Source organism: Ochotona princeps, chromosome 8 (assembly GCF_030435755.1).
Source record: "Ochotona princeps isolate mOchPri1 chromosome 8, mOchPri1.hap1, whole genome shotgun sequence".
Classification (NCBI taxonomy): domain Eukaryota; kingdom Metazoa; phylum Chordata; class Mammalia; order Lagomorpha; family Ochotonidae; genus Ochotona; species Ochotona princeps.
In genome coordinates, this window is record NC_080839.1 from 77,458,196 (window position 1) to 77,472,687 (window position 14,492).

The 14,492-nt window shown below is 56.1% G+C and overlaps 2 protein-coding genes across 4 annotated transcripts in view; one reads left to right on the top strand and one right to left on the bottom strand.

Moving 5' to 3' along the window:
* CPSF3 (cleavage and polyadenylation specific factor 3) overlaps positions 1–5,646 on the bottom strand; it is a 29,470-nt gene extending 23,824 nt beyond the window's left edge. Inside the window, exons 1-3 of the mRNA XM_058668296.1 lie at positions 5,465–5,646; positions 3,082–3,145; positions 906–1,003 (exon numbers count right to left, since the gene is read on the bottom strand). Coding sequence (XP_058524279.1) covers positions 906–1,003; positions 3,082–3,145; positions 5,465–5,514 — 212 coding nt within the window. The 5' untranslated portion in view covers positions 5,515–5,646. The remainder of the gene's footprint in view (positions 1–905; positions 1,004–3,081; positions 3,146–5,464) is intronic.
* An 82-nt stretch (positions 5,647–5,728) lies between these two features.
* On the top strand, positions 5,729–14,492 carry ITGB1BP1 (integrin subunit beta 1 binding protein 1). Of its 3 annotated transcripts, none has more exons than XM_058668297.1 (7): positions 5,729–5,885; positions 8,487–8,617; positions 9,930–10,008; positions 11,951–12,087; positions 13,162–13,254; positions 13,610–13,759; positions 14,314–14,490. In XM_058668297.1, the coding sequence occupies exons 2-7, from the start codon at positions 8,546–8,548 to the stop codon at positions 14,383–14,385; spliced, it is 603 nt and encodes a 200-aa protein (XP_058524280.1). In that variant the 5' UTR covers positions 5,729–5,885; positions 8,487–8,545; the 3' UTR covers positions 14,386–14,490. The 3 variants fall into 3 exon arrangements, with proteins under 3 accessions (XP_058524280.1, XP_058524282.1, XP_058524281.1); XM_058668299.1 differs by lacking the exon at positions 5,729–5,885 and adding an exon at positions 6,126–6,202 and having other exon boundaries at positions 14,314–14,492; XM_058668298.1 differs by lacking the exon at positions 5,729–5,885 and adding an exon at positions 7,436–7,562 and having other exon boundaries at positions 14,314–14,492.

A 14,492-nucleotide genomic window follows, 5' to 3' on the forward strand; every position in this document is an offset into this window, starting at 1 on the left:
CTCACTCCACAGCTCCAAATGACACAGACCAGACCACTGCTCATTGTACCGGAACACCTGCCCAGCAGCTACACCTGACAGGTTCAGAGAGCCAAGAGCAGGTCTGTGCAGAGGTAAAGAACAATGCATACAACTCCAGGGCAGGAGAAAGATTTCTAACAGGGCAAAAAAAAAGAGAAAACCCTTTTAATTAAAAACTGTTATTTATCTATTTTCACTTTGTTTGAGAGACAGAGACAGAAGGAGCGTTCCCATGCGTGCACTAGTTCACTTCCAACATGCTCACAGAAGCCAGGACTGGGCCAGGCAAAAGGCAGAGGCCCAGAGCTCCACCCGGGTCTCCCGGGTGCTGGCAGGGCCTCAACTACCCGAGCCGTCACCGCCGGCATCTGGGGAGTGAACAGCCAGCAAAAGATCTGCTTGTCTGCCTCTCAAATAAATTAAGGGATAATTTTTCTTTTAAAGTAAGATCATTTTTGTGCCAAAAATTCTGAAATCCATGTATGCATACTTGCAGTAAAAATTCTACCAGTAAGCAATTAGAGTGAAGAATACTGCCAAACATAAGCTTGACAGCCAGAGTTTCAAAGATCACTGTAGAGGAATGAAGCTGTGGAGACAGAGTGGTAGGACAGGGCCTCCAGGACGCACCCTGCAAGGCACTTTCTTGGTCTCAGGCGATAGGATCATTCCAAGTCTATAACAACTCCTTCCAGTTCCAGGGCACACAGGTGCAGTGAGACAAACAAGCTCTTCACAGCAAACCCTCCAGCCTGGTGCTCACCCAACTGGGACAGCAACAACCTGTCTGCCTGGTTTCAGGCACAGCAGCAGGGAGTTGAATCAGAAGTGGGGCAACCAGGCCCTGAGTGGGTGCCCATATGGGATGATGCATTGTTACTTACTGACTGATTAACAGGAGGTCAATTTCAGCTGGGTCAATTAGGTCGATGTAAGGCAGAGCGTCCATTCCCTCCAGGCCAGGGTGGATCCCACAGTCCAGCTCAAAGAGAGAAAAGAATCACAATCTCCCACATGCTTTATTAACACTCACTCAGAAAACCAGTTATAACTGTCACCAGCTGTCGCCCACACAATCCAAACACCACTGCCTGCAGCTAATTCTTCCCCGGCTCCAATTCTTACGTGATAAATACTAACAATGCCTGTGGCAGAAGGTTAACACGCAGCTCATGTGCAAGCTCAGAGGATGCACAATGCCCTGGTTTCTGGCTACTGCTGGCAGTCATCCTATGAATGGACGAACTCTTTTTTGAGCAACTGGAGATTTCCCTGACTGGGCTAAGTTGTGTTAACACCCCATTGCTTTACCCCTGGAAGAAGTCAGAGGAACCAATGAGCATGGCTAAGGAGAGAAAACAGGCATGAAGCGAGAGCAGCCAGCATGCCTGGCACCCAGGCTCGCACCGCACAGCTCCATCAGCCCCTGCAGGTGAGCCCACCAGGCTTCGTGGCACCCTGGGGCCTTTGCTGGAGCAAAGCCTCCAGACTGGGATAAGACAATACTTCAGCAGGTCTGACTGATCATTTCAGAACCTTAGAATAGGAGACTACTTCAAAGTTCACAGAGAAATGCAATCCAGGGCCAGCACTGTGACACAACATATTAAACCACTGCCTGTAGTGCCAACATCTCACAGGGCACTGGTTCAAGCCTGGCTATTCTACTTCTGATCTCGTTCCCTGCTAATGCACCAGGGAAAACAGTGGGGGATGGCCCGGGTCTGTGGGTCCCTGTACCCATGTGGGGGACCCAGATGAAGTTCTCGGCTTCAGGCTGGCCTGACTCCAGCCAAAATGGCTTTTTGGGCAGTAAACCAGCAAATGTAGGCTCTCTCTCATCTCTTGTCCTTCCTTTCGGAACTCTGCTTTTCAAATAAGCACATCAACCTTTTTTAAAAAGTGGAATTGTGGGCCCGGCGGCGTGGTCTAGCAGCTAGGGTCCTCGCCTTGAAAGCCCTGGGATCCCATATGGGCGCCGGTTCTAATCCCGGCAGCTCCACTTCCCATCCAGCTCCCTGCTTGTGGCCTGGGAAAGCAGTCGAGGACGGCCCAATGCATTGGGACCCTGCACCCACGTGGGAGACCCAGAAGAGGTTCCAGGTTCCCTGCTTCGGATCGGCGCGCATCGGCCCATTGCGGCTCACTTGGGGAGTGAATCATTGGACGGAAGATCTTCCTCTCTGTCTCTCCTCCTCTCTGTATATCTGAGTCTGTAATAAAATATATAAATCTTTTAAAAAAAAAAAAAGTGGAATTGTAACATAAGTTTATTTTAGTGTAAAAAAATTTAAAATCAATGTACAGTTGTTTCATAATAATACTTTCTGTGAATTTTTTAAGATCTCATATATGATTTCAAAATTTTGCACACACAAAAAATCAATTTATCCTTTCAAAAAATTTTTTTCTTTATTTTTTATTTATTTGAAAGGCAGACAAAGAGGCCTCCCAACTGCTGGTTCACTCCTTAAACCTCTGAACAGCCAGAGCGGAGCCAGAAACCCAGCACTCCCTCCGGGTTCCCCCCGGCAGGCACATGTAAGCAGGCAGCTGCCCAGGAAGCAGAGCCCAACCTTGAACCCAGGTAATCTGATATGGAGTGTAGGCATTTCAAGTAGCACCCGACGGCCACTGAAGGCTTGCGGTTCCATCAGCCCAGCAACCCCACACATCCTCTCAGCTTATTCAATGCTTCTCAAATCACCAAGCAGACATGTGTACCAGTTTTCCACATGAACATTTTACAGCAGGAATGGGAACCGTTCTCTCCCCAGGAACATTTGGAACTTCACAGCATTCGTGACCACACAGAGAAAATTACTGAGACACTAGCCTGCTGGGGATCTACTGAACTCCGAGTCCTGCCTTCGGTTGTCCTGACAGAACTGGACCAACTGATTCTATGAACTCAGCACGTGGGCCAGCTGTCCTCGCCCCGTTCTGCAGCAGGGTACTGTAACACAGTACTGTAACATGCTTCTGGGAGGTGAACAGCCTGCTGAGGACCTAACACACCATACAGACAGGGTCAAACCAATGCACAGAAATAGTAATTACCATGATTTTTCTTCCTTTGAACTCCAGAATAATACATGATCTTCCTACTTCTTGTCCAGCTCCCCTGTAAACAGAAATGACAAAAACAAATTCAGAACAGTCTGGATGGAGCCCTACAGATTTAAACCTTTTAACAACTTACAGTGTCACCTTTGATGACGATGACTCACTTGAAATTCCCGCCAGTGGGGAGTTCTACGAAATGGTAATGATGGAGCAAGGCAGTGTCATGGACAGATCAAGGGTGCTGCATCCCAGGAGGGCAGGCCTTCTGCAGCTGTCAGAGGGTGCTGTGAGCCCCGGAAGCCCAAGGTTAAGGTCAGGCTTCTGATCGTCAGGATCAAACTAGGACAGGCTTACGTGTCCACCAGCAGTGATGCATAAAGCCCAGGCCCTTCAGAACTCCTCGACCTTCCACAGGGTCCCAGCATGCAGTTGTCTTGTGAATTTCAGTTCCTTTTCTACCACCTGTCACTTCAGTTTCTTGGGAAACTCTTGGAGCAGACAAGGGTTCCAGCTTCAACTGGGCATGTTCTATGCATCACTTTGTGAACCCCCCCCACCCCCGTGACACCCTTCCTCTTCCAAGAAATACAACCTGCATCAACCTGCTTCCCCTTGCCAAGGAGACAAGCATGGTCCTTGGGGACCCTGGCCTCAAGAAACTCCAGCCTCCTTGAAGATCGATGGCCAAAATCTATCCACCCCCAAGCTGCCCGAGCTGGCTGCAGTAACCACCCGCCGACGTGACCAGGAAGTCCTGCTGGCACCGTCAGGGGCCTCGCTTGTCCTCTTCTTCCCTGGATTCAGAAGGATGGCTCACTGGACAAGTTCATCCCCTCAGCCACCCAGAAGTGCCTCCCCCCCCCCGCCCCGTTTCTGAGGTGAATCTGCACCCCAGGGTGTCACACTGCACAGCACCCTCCCTCTGAGGGACTCAGCATTGCCGTTTCCTGTCACCAGCTCTTTATCACATGAACTGCAATATTCTTGGCACTCTCCCTCTCCAAAACTCCAGGTTCCTTTAGCTCCCAGTCAGCTTCTAAAGGAACAGGCGCTCCATGCCCCTCTGCCTTCCATGGACTCCACTCCCTAATTCGGTTCTACCAACCACTCTTCTGAAACCGCCCCTCCTGACAGTGCAAACAGCTGCTTCATCACCTAGCTACTTGTTCCTTATCTGAAAGGCAGTTAGAGAGTTCTTCCACCTGCTAGTTCACTTCTCCAATGGCTGCCACTTCCAGGGACGGACCGGGTCAAAGCCAGGGGCCAGGAACTCCAGGGGGTCTCCCACATGGGCAGCAGGGTCCCCCTCCAGCAGCCCCTTTGGCCTTTCTGCCTCCATGCTCCGATGCGGAACTTTCTGGCTTTCCTTCCCAAGTTCAGGTGTCAAGCCAGGGATTGGCCTTCAATGCTGGTGTCTGATTCTCTCCTGGGCCCCTTTCTCAGTCTTCCACATGCTGACTTGTGCAGTGTCTCCACGGCCCAAACTGGTCTCATCAATCTCAGAGAGCCCTAAATGCCCCTGAAATCTAAGTGCCGCATGCCATGTTGCAGCTGTTCTCTCACCCCAAGGCTCTGCCCGCAGACACTAGCAAGACGGGCCCTTTCCAGCATTAGGGCCTCGCTCACATGTCGCCTTCTCCACAATGTCCCCCAAGTCCCTCACAGCACATCACAACGCAGCACTAGTCCCTCACAGCACAAGCTATTCATAGCAGGTTTCAAAAGACTCTGCAGCGCCTGAGGCAGTAAACCTCAACATCTATGAACTACAGAACTTCTTCCAGCTCCCACACATCTCCTCTGACAGGGGAAAAACACAAAACCCCTCAACTTAGCAGGCACCTGCCGACCCCAGAACCAGGGCGGGTTCAGGGGATGTAGCCTGTCCGAGCAGGGACCCTGGGCATGGAGCCTGGTCGAACCGGGGGACCCTTGGGATGTAGCCTGGCCGAGCAGGGACCCCGGGGATGGAGCCTGGCCGAGCAGGGACCCCGGGGATGGAGCCTGGCCGAGCGGGGACCCCGGGGATGGAGCCTGGCCGAGCGGGGACCCCGGGGATGGAGCCTGGCCGAGCGGGGACCCCGGGGATGGAGCCTGGCCGAGCGGGGACCCCGGGGATGGAGCCTGGCCGAGCGGGGACCCCGGGGATGGAGCCTGGCCGAGCGGGGACCCAGGGGATGGAGCCTGGCCGAGTGGGGACCCAGGGGATGGAGCCTGGCCGAGCGGGGACCCCGGGGATGGAGCCTGGCCTAGAAGGGTAATCCAAGGGATGGAGCCTGGCCGAGCGGGGGACTCAGGGTAGCACACCAGCTCCAGGGACCCTTCCTCTCCCCTCGCCCAGCCGGGGGCTCCCCTTCCTCTCTCGCTATTCCCTTACAGGGGTCGGATCAGCAGCTGATCGCTCTCCTCAGCGGGAATCGAAGACATCCCGGCTGTCTGAGGGAGCAACGCGGAGCAGGCGCAGGCCGCCGCAGTCCTTCCCGACGCGGGGACACAAGCCCGGCAGCCCCAAAACAGGAAGCACCGGGCCCTGTACGAGCACCACTTCCGCCTCCTTGGCGCGCTCTGGGCTGAAGCTCCGCCCTGACTTCCGGTCCCAGAGCCGGGAGCGCGAGGTTCCGAGCTCGGTGCTGGCCGGGGCTCTAGGGACGGGACTGCGCCTGCGCGAGGCCGGGCGAGGCGGGCTGGAAAAGCTGGCGCTGGAGTGGGACCTGGAGTGAGCCGGCCGGGCACCCGCACCCGCGGCTGCGCCCAGCTCCGAGCGCCGGCGACCCCCGGGCTGGGCCCGCGGCGGCGAGGTGAGCGCCCGGGGCGTCGCTCGAGCGGGCCCGGCGAGCGGGACGCGGTCCCCGGGGCAGCCGTGCAAGCGGATGGGTGGGGTCGCTGGCCGGGCAGGGCTGGGTCCCGGGGCCAGGCCCGCGCGCGTGTGCCCCCGAGCGAGGCGAGGCGTGGGGGCGGCCCTTTCTGGTGCCGTGGCCTCCTCTGCATCCCGCTCGTGGCGGCCACCCTGACAGGTGTCAGCTACTGCTTCGGGGATCCGCGACAGAGTGACGTGGACACTCCTGCTCCTGTCCCCCAACCCAGCCCTTCTCTGGCAGAGGAGGCAGCCTGCAAGGTAGGAGGCGACAGGTGACTCGGGGCCAGGTGCTCCTCGGCCCCAGCAGTTCTGCCTTCCCTGCGCCCTGCAAGGTGACAGGGGCCAGGATCCCCCCCTCCCCTCGGGCAGGGGGCTGTGCAACTACAAGGTAACTTCCCGGGATGGAGGAGGAGAGAGGGAAGATGAGGCACCGAGCTTTGGAACTTTTTGCATGTGCTGAAGTGACAGGTGTATCTTGGGCCAAGTGTGAGACAGAGGGTAAAACTGCCACTGGACATTCTGTGTGGGTGTTGGTTCATGTCCCAGCTGCTCCACTTCCAGCCCGGCTCTCTCTGATCCTGGAAAACGGAGGATTGCCAGGTGCTTGGGACCCTGCACCTGCATAGGAGACCCCATGGAACTGCTGGCTTCAGCCTGGCCAGCCCTGGCCATGCACATCTGCAGATGCTTGGAGGACGAGAACTCCTCTCTGTGTAGTTCTGACCCCCAAATAAACAAACTTAAAAAACAAATCAATGTGCTTAAGACCGTGCCTCAAGAGGGCTATTGGCGATGTAATAAATGCTTGTGTTTTGAGGGGCCTGGGACAGGAGATTTGAGGGGCTGCTCAGCCCTAATACGGGGGTCATTTCCAAATTTTTCTTGTGTTCTGCAGACCCGCGGAGACGCTTTGGCGTTCCCCTCACTGTAGACATGTCTGATTTCATTCAGTGCTGTGGTACGACTAACTGCACTTCAGCATGTAGTAGGCCCTCCCCAGCCACAGTCTGTCTGCGGGGCCCACCAATCCTGGGTCAGAAATAGCCAAGAAGACAAACTGCATTTGTACTGAGTTGTGGGTCTCCCGTTATCCTATGGTGACCACTTCTTGCTTATCACATCGAAAGCATTTCCCTGGTGTACACGGGTCAGCAATCCAGAGATGACTTACAGCGTACGGATGGTATTCCTTCGCTGCCTCAGGAAGCCGTCACAGCTCTTGGTTGCTTGCTATGCTCCACACGCGCATTCACTCTCCTGGCAGGACTCGCCCTGGTTTGTCTGCACCAGTACCAGCGGCATGCTGGGTAATACAGCAGACTCCTCCAGTGTTGCCATGGTGACACTGATGGGGCATTCCGTGGTGACCAGCACCCACTCCCCTAGCATCTACAGTGTCCCCTGTCATGCCAGGCCGCATGTGTGTGGGCAGGGGAACAGCTCCCTGTTCTCTGAAGGGCCTCTGCCCGTGCCCTTTGTCTCCTGCACCTCGGAGACTTCCCACAGGGTGGTTCCAGTTGGGTGCGGTCCTAGGCCTGAGACCCTCCTGCCACGCGTCTCGTGAGCTGGTGGCTGGGCTCACTGCCCACAGAGGGGCTCCTCTTGGCCCTTACCCGTGGTAGGGCTATGAATTCCCTACCTGGAGGCCAGAGTTGTTTTGTAGGAAGCAAATCTTACTACATCACTTCATTCCTGGAAACTTCCTGTTGAACCCCACCTCAAACCCTGACTGTCCTGGAGGCCTGCAAGTCCGTCTGCCCCACAACCTGCACTCCTGCCCTGCCCGCCTCACCCCAGTGACCAGAGAGCCCCTCTCTCCTGCACTGCTCCCCCCACCTTGTGCAGCTGCCCTCTTTTTTCTATCTAAAAAACTCTCCCTTCCATCACTGCATCACCCTAACTTGCTTTCCTTGACTGTGAGGCTGCTGACAGATAACAACTTGGCAGGTGCTCTTCGGCTTGGGGTTTCTCTCCCTCCAGCATGCTTAGGGGCTCTGTTGTCTTTGCTGCTGTGTCCCTGAAACCTAGTAGGAGCTTGCTGAGAAGGAAGCAATGAATGAACTAGGTTTCCTAGCTACCCTACAACTAGAGCAGAAAACAGAAACTGGATAGTGAGGGGGCTGGCACCGTGGTGTAGTAGGTTAAGCCTCCATCTGTGGGGGCTGGTATCCCCTAAGGACACTGGTTTGAGTCCTAGATGTTTTACTCCCAATCCAGCTCCCTGCTAATGACTCTGGGATAGCACTGTGGGGGATGGCCCATGTGCTTGGCCCCAGAACCCAGAGGGGAGACCTGGAAGAAGCTCCAGGCTCCCAGCTTCTGAGTTTTTGGAGAACTGGATGGCTTCTATCTATTGCTTAGGAGAAAAGAGTTCTCCCTTTTCCCTCCCCCACCCACCATGTAGGCTTCTGGCTCCCCCTCCCCTTTTATTAAGCTGATTTGTGATCCAGTAGGAAGGAAAGACTGGAGAAGCCTAGTGTGTACTGAGGTTGTTAAAAGAACGATCCTGGAACCAGAGGGATCCACGTGGCTCTTCCTGCAGGAACTGTGACGAGCACACGTGTGCTTGCAGGGGAACCTCTGGACCATGCAGTGGTGAGAATGTTCCGGAAAGGCAAGAAGCGGCACAGCAGCAGCAGCTCCCAGAGCAGCGAAATCAGCACCAAGAGCAAGGTGAGCGGGCGGGCTGGAGGAAGGGGAGGGGAGAGGAAAAGGAGGGGAGGACCAGGGGAGAGGGAGAGGAAGGCATGGGAGAAGGCTAGGGGAGAGGGAGGGCTCTAACCTGGCAGACCCTCTAGGCTCCTGGGTGGGTGGGAGGAGGGAGGGCTCTAACCAGGGCAGACCCTCTGAAAGTCTTCAGAGGAGCTGGGCTTTCCTTGGGGAAGTCACCAATTCTTCAGCCCTGGAGTCGGTCAGGGCCGCCCCTCTGCTCCCTGCCCAGCCCCCTCACAGCTGGGCACTGCAGATGCTGTGGATCCTGGCATTGCCCTGGCTACCCAGCTTGGCCCCTGAGGTGGGGGTAGGGGTGGGGAGGGACCAAGGGGAAAGATTTCAGATGGAGAGTGCAGGGAGCACGCCTTGGCTCCCAGCAGAGTGCTGGCTGTGGCCATGTGCTGAAGGATGGCTTGAGCCCGTCCCTCGTTTCCTGCCCCCCTGTTCAGAAGCTGCAGGAACCATGTGCAGCTGTCCTTCAGGGAGCCAGTCTGACAGCAGAACACCCCATCCTGCCACCGCGCCCGCTGCAGGCCTGGGCTTCTTGGTCTTTAGCACCACTCCCAGCCTCCGTATACAGTAAGGCGTGCAGCTGAGATGCATTTCCCAATCCAGTTTTCGAGGAAGCATAGCTAATAATTGGTGCATTGTGTATTTACTTTTCATTTACCTCTGAAAACCTTCTGAGTGTACTGCCAACATTTGAGAGTTTTCACACAATGCTGAATCTCAGTGTCATTCTGTGCAAGAGACTACACCGGCATACATGACGGCCTGGTTGGCTGTTCACAGCTGCCTGCATGGGCAGCAGACTGCTCAGCAATCCACCAGCTGGCGTCCCTATTCCTGGTTGCCGGTCAGTGGTCGGAGCCATCCCGGCAGCAGTTAGGATCGGGCAGCCTAGGAGCGCCAACACTGGAGGTGTCCACTAGACAGGCGTGGGGTTCCTGCCTGACTCCTTGGACCGAGCCATCACTCCTGGCCTGGCTGGCTGTGTAGGGGCCAGCATGCTTGACAGAGCCGTGGAGCATCCCAAGGTGATGGCGTGGGGTTAGGCCAAGAGTTTGGACAACACAGGGATCCAGCCTTGTGTTCTCATGGGAAGAAAATCGGAACTCTGTTGTGTGTGCGTTCTTTCGCTGTAGAATTAGTAACTGATCAGGTTTTGTGTGTGCCAGCTCGGCTATAAGAAATTATCTGGGCGTGTTTGGTAGAGAATGTCCGAGAAGGTAGGCTTCTTCCGACGTGGGGTCTCATGTATTCTCTCTCTCAGTCTGTGGATTCCAGCCTGGGGGGCCTCTCACGATCCAGCACAGTGGCCAGCCTTGACACAGACTCCACAAAGAGCTCAGGTGCGTGCCAGCAGCGGGTCCCTCCTGGCCGGCCCTCTGCTGTGGCCAGGTAGCCTCCCCTGCAGCACAGTGCGCCTGTGTGTGTCTGCGGGGTCTTCCTTTCCACCACCCCTCTGGACAAGTTCAGGATTGGACCCAAAGGTAGGGAGACGTGGGCTGGAGTGAGGCAGGAGGAAGTGGGTTTGGGTGAGGTTGGTGAGTTTGGGCTGGGTGAGGTAGGGAAAGCAGGGCCCTACAAGTTGGCTCAGGCCTGTGGGCAGGCTGCTCCTCGTGAGTCCCAAAGCAGAATCTCTGAGAGCATCCCGAGGAGATACCCAGAACCGGTGTGGGCCTGAGCTATCTCCTGGGCACAGGATGAATGTCTCAGTGGATGGAGTCGGCTGCCCCAAGCCACACTAGCGCATGACCTCCAGGAGCACAGCTAACAGCGAGGGCTGTGTCTGTTGGCACCACATGCAGACATCCCCGAGAAAGATAATAGGGCTCCCTCAGGAGCTGCTCGCTGAAAATGCCCTGCAGCCCTGGCACGATAGCCTAGCGGCTAATACTTGCCTTGTAACGACTGGGATCCCACGTGGGTGCGTTTGTGTCCCCACAGCTCCACTTCCCATCCAGCTCCCTGCTTGTGGCCTGGGAAAGCAGTAAAGGACGGCCCAAAGCCTTGGGACCCTGCACCCATGTGGGAGACCCGGAAGAGGTTCCTGGCCTCTGGTTTTGGGTTGGCTCAGCTCCGGCTGTTGCAGCTACTTGGGGAGTGAACCAGAGAATAGAAGATCTTTCTCTGTTCTTCTTTTTGTAGATCTACTTTCCAATAAAAATAACAAAAGAAAATGCCCTGCTTCCCTTGCACAGTGTATAATCCTGCTTCTCTCGGGAGCACAGGGGAGGTGACCTATGGAGGAGATTCTGTGGTGTGAAGTCCACCTTGTCCTCATTTCTGGATTCCTTTATGGAGTATCCATACCGTAGGAGGCTGTCTTTGTGTGCATGCATCCTGAAGGAATCACACGGCACTTCCTGTGTGCTGACTTCCTGGGTGGGCCCTTCCATCCGTCCAAAGTGAGCGCTATCTGCTCTTTCCTGACTGAACTGTGGACAGAAAGCAGGCTTCCGGGATCAGGAAGGGCAAGTTCCCGGAAAGAGGAAGAAATGAAAAAAATAACCACATTCCTGGCCTTGTGAGGGTCTCAGGTGTCTTGTAGTTGGCCCTTTGCTTTCTCTGGCTTGTTCTAGAATGAGTCCATCTTTACCAGCCCACTGCTGAGCCCTTCCTGTGCACTGAGCGTGTGCTGAGCCCTTCCGGTGCAGTGAGCGTGTGTGCTGAGCCTTTCTGGTGCAGTGAGCGCGTGTGCTGAGCCCTTCTGGTGCACTGAGGCGTGTGCTGAGCCCTTCCTGTGCGGTGAGCGCGTGTGCTGAGCCCTTCCTGTGCGGTGAGCGTGTGTGCTGAGCCCTTCCTGTGCGGTGAGCGCGTGTGCTGAGCCCTTCCTGTACGGTGAGCACGTGTGCTGAGCCCTTCCTGTGCAGTGAGCGTGTGTGCTGAGCCCTTCTGGTGCAGTGAGCGCGTGTGCTGAGCCCTTCCTGTGCACTGAGCGTGTGTGCTGAGCCCTTCCTGTGCACTGAGGCGTGTGCTGAGCCCTTCTGGTGCAGTGAGCGCGTGTGCTGAGCCCTTCCTGTGCAGTGAGCGCGTGTGCTGAGCCCTTCCTGTGCAGTGAGCGCGTGTGCTGAGCCCTTCTGGTGCACTGAGGCGTGTGCTGAGCCCTTCCTGTGCAGTGAGCGCGTGCTGAATCCCTCCTATGTGGTGAGGTTACCAAAGCGACAAGTTCCTTCTTTTCAAGTAAAGCAGCTTGGCCTTTGGAACATTTAGAATTCACGGGACCTGAGGGTGCTCTGCCATGCGGATGCCTCTGCTGAAGCCTAACATGACAGTTTCTTTCACCTTTAGGACAAAGCAACAATAATTTAGATACCTGTGCAGAATTCCGCATAAAATACGTCGGTGCCATTGAAAAACTGAAAATCTCCGAGGGAAAAAGTCTTGAGGGGCCGCTGGAGCTGATCAACTACATAGACGTCGCCCAGGTCCGAAAGTTCTGGCCCAGCCTCTGGCTGCTTCTGAGATGGCTGCAGGGAGCCAGACACGGGGCTCTGGGAGGGGACATTTGTTCTCCTGGGCTCCACTCTAGGAGGGGGACAGTCTTCAGTGGCCTGCTGGAGCCATACATCACAGTCACACATATCCAGTGTGCTCTGTGGCCATGGGTGGGAGTGCATGTCACATGGGAACAGACAAGGTGGTGAGACAGGGTGCCTGGGCCCTCTCTAAAGGCCCACCACACTGGGCTAGGCAGAGCTGGGGGCAGAGCTCCATCCAGCCCGGCCTGTGGGCAGTCTGCATTGCAAGAAGCTGTAGGAGCTAGGTGTCCATCTGGCCTCCTCATGTGGGTGAAGAACCTCTGACCACTGGGCCAGGTGCAGCCCGCCTCTCTGTCTTACAAGGCTGGTATGTGTGGTCTGAATGAGCCCCTGGGGCCCAGCCACAAGTAAATCTCCCGAGACAGGCTAAGGTAACTGTGCCATCCATCCCAAACACCCGGCTGGTTGATTGGTGTTTCCCCAGACACTGGCGAAGCAGAACACGTCTGTTGGCCAGTGGCGCCTGGTTTACCTGAGAGGACAGGTCAGACAGAAATCACAAGGTGGCACCTGCTGTCTTGTTTGTAAATGGCTCAGAACACCAGCTAACGTTGTTCCGCACCAGTCCCTGCCAGTCTGCAGCCCTGGGGCAGCGAGCAGTGGGCAGGTGCTCTCCACGCCCAGGCGGGCAGCAGGCTGATCCACTGGGAAGCTCGGTGTCTGTAGCCCGCCTTCCACGTGCCCTGTGCTGACACCCATCTTAACTTTGGGGACGTGCACATCCAAGTCAAGCCCTCCTGTCTTCTGCTGCAAGGATCCTAACTCCACCAGGATCCGTGGGAAGGCTGTCAGGTTGTAAGGAGGGTGAAGAGGAAGACAAAGGGGACAGAGCAGGGTGCTGTCCCGTCTCTGGAGAGGGCCCTGCTAGGCTCATGTGGCTCTCACTCTGCAGAGGGTGTGGCACTCGCAGTGCCAAGTCAGACTACCTACATTTCATGTCATGTTATTTTTACTTTAAAGCAAGATGGAAAGCTGCCTTTTGTTCCTCTGGAGGAAGAATTTATTATGGGAGTTTCCAAGTATGGTATCAAAGTGTCCACATCAGATCAGTATGTAAGTAACGGTAAGGGTGGGCGTGTCCTAGCGGAGGCACTGTGTGTGGAGCAGCTGGTTGGTAACCTCCCCGACAGCCAGTCCTAAATGTGGCCGCTTCTTGTGCGGGCACACGGGTGTCCTCTCTGCACTGCATAGGTGCAGCCCATTGGGGGGACCCCATGCCACATCACATCAGAGTGGCCAAGAGCGGAGCAGGGAGTCTAGACACACCATGGGGTCTAGGAAGGGAGGCGTGCTGCAGACAGTCTGCCCTGTCAGTGAGCCTACAGAAGCGTCCTGCATGGGGAGATGGGGCTGCAGGCACCCAGGAGCAGTACTGAGCATGCCTGTCTCTGTGCTGTCCCTGCCACAGGATGTTCTGCACAGGCACGCCCTGTACCTCATCATCCGCATGGTGTGCTATGACGACGGGCTGGGGGCCGGGAAGAGCCTCCTGGCTCTGAAGACCACCGATGCAAGCAATGAAGAGTACAGCCTGTGGGTGTACCAGTGCAGCAGCCTGGTAAGGCCTGTATCCCTTGGTCAGCCTCTTGCTCTCAGCCTGGGGGTCTCCCCACCTGGTCAGCCTCTAGCCCTTAGCCTGGTGAGGCCAGCCATCCCTCAGTCAGCTTCTAGCTCTCAGGCCATATGGCCAAGCCTAGAGGCTGTCAACAGACTGCAGAGGATGGGAGTGTACCATCCATGACGTGGCTGGTCCCTGGCCTGACAGAGGCCCTAGGTCAGCTGCTGCCTAGGCTTGGTGCACCTGGTGGGAGTGGGGGCCCAACAGCAGTGCCCACTTGTGCCTGGACCCTCATGGGCCAGGGTGGACACAGCAGGTGGTAAGGCTGCATCCTGCATGGCCCAGGAGCGCCGTGTCTAACAGTGTCTCCCTGTCCCCATGGCCATGATGCTCACGGGCCTTGGCACCCATGTGCTGCTGGCATCTGCTGTGCAGGCGGGACCCCCGTGCACAGGCCCACCCCAGCTGGCGTAGGTGTGCTCTGGGTCACATGGCTGCTGGTCACGGGAGGCGCAGGCAGACCGAGGACTGCTGCTGTCTCCTTCCTGATGTAGGAGCAGGCACAGGCCATCTGCAAGGTGCTGTCCACCGCTTTCGACTCCGCACTCACATCTGAGAAGTCTTGAATCCTGGCAGCCTCGTCAGAATGTCCGGCTCGTGTCTGAAACTGGCTGTCTGCAGTGTTGAACTGTTACGGGAACATGAAGTCATCCTTTCTCCACACGTCCTGGAG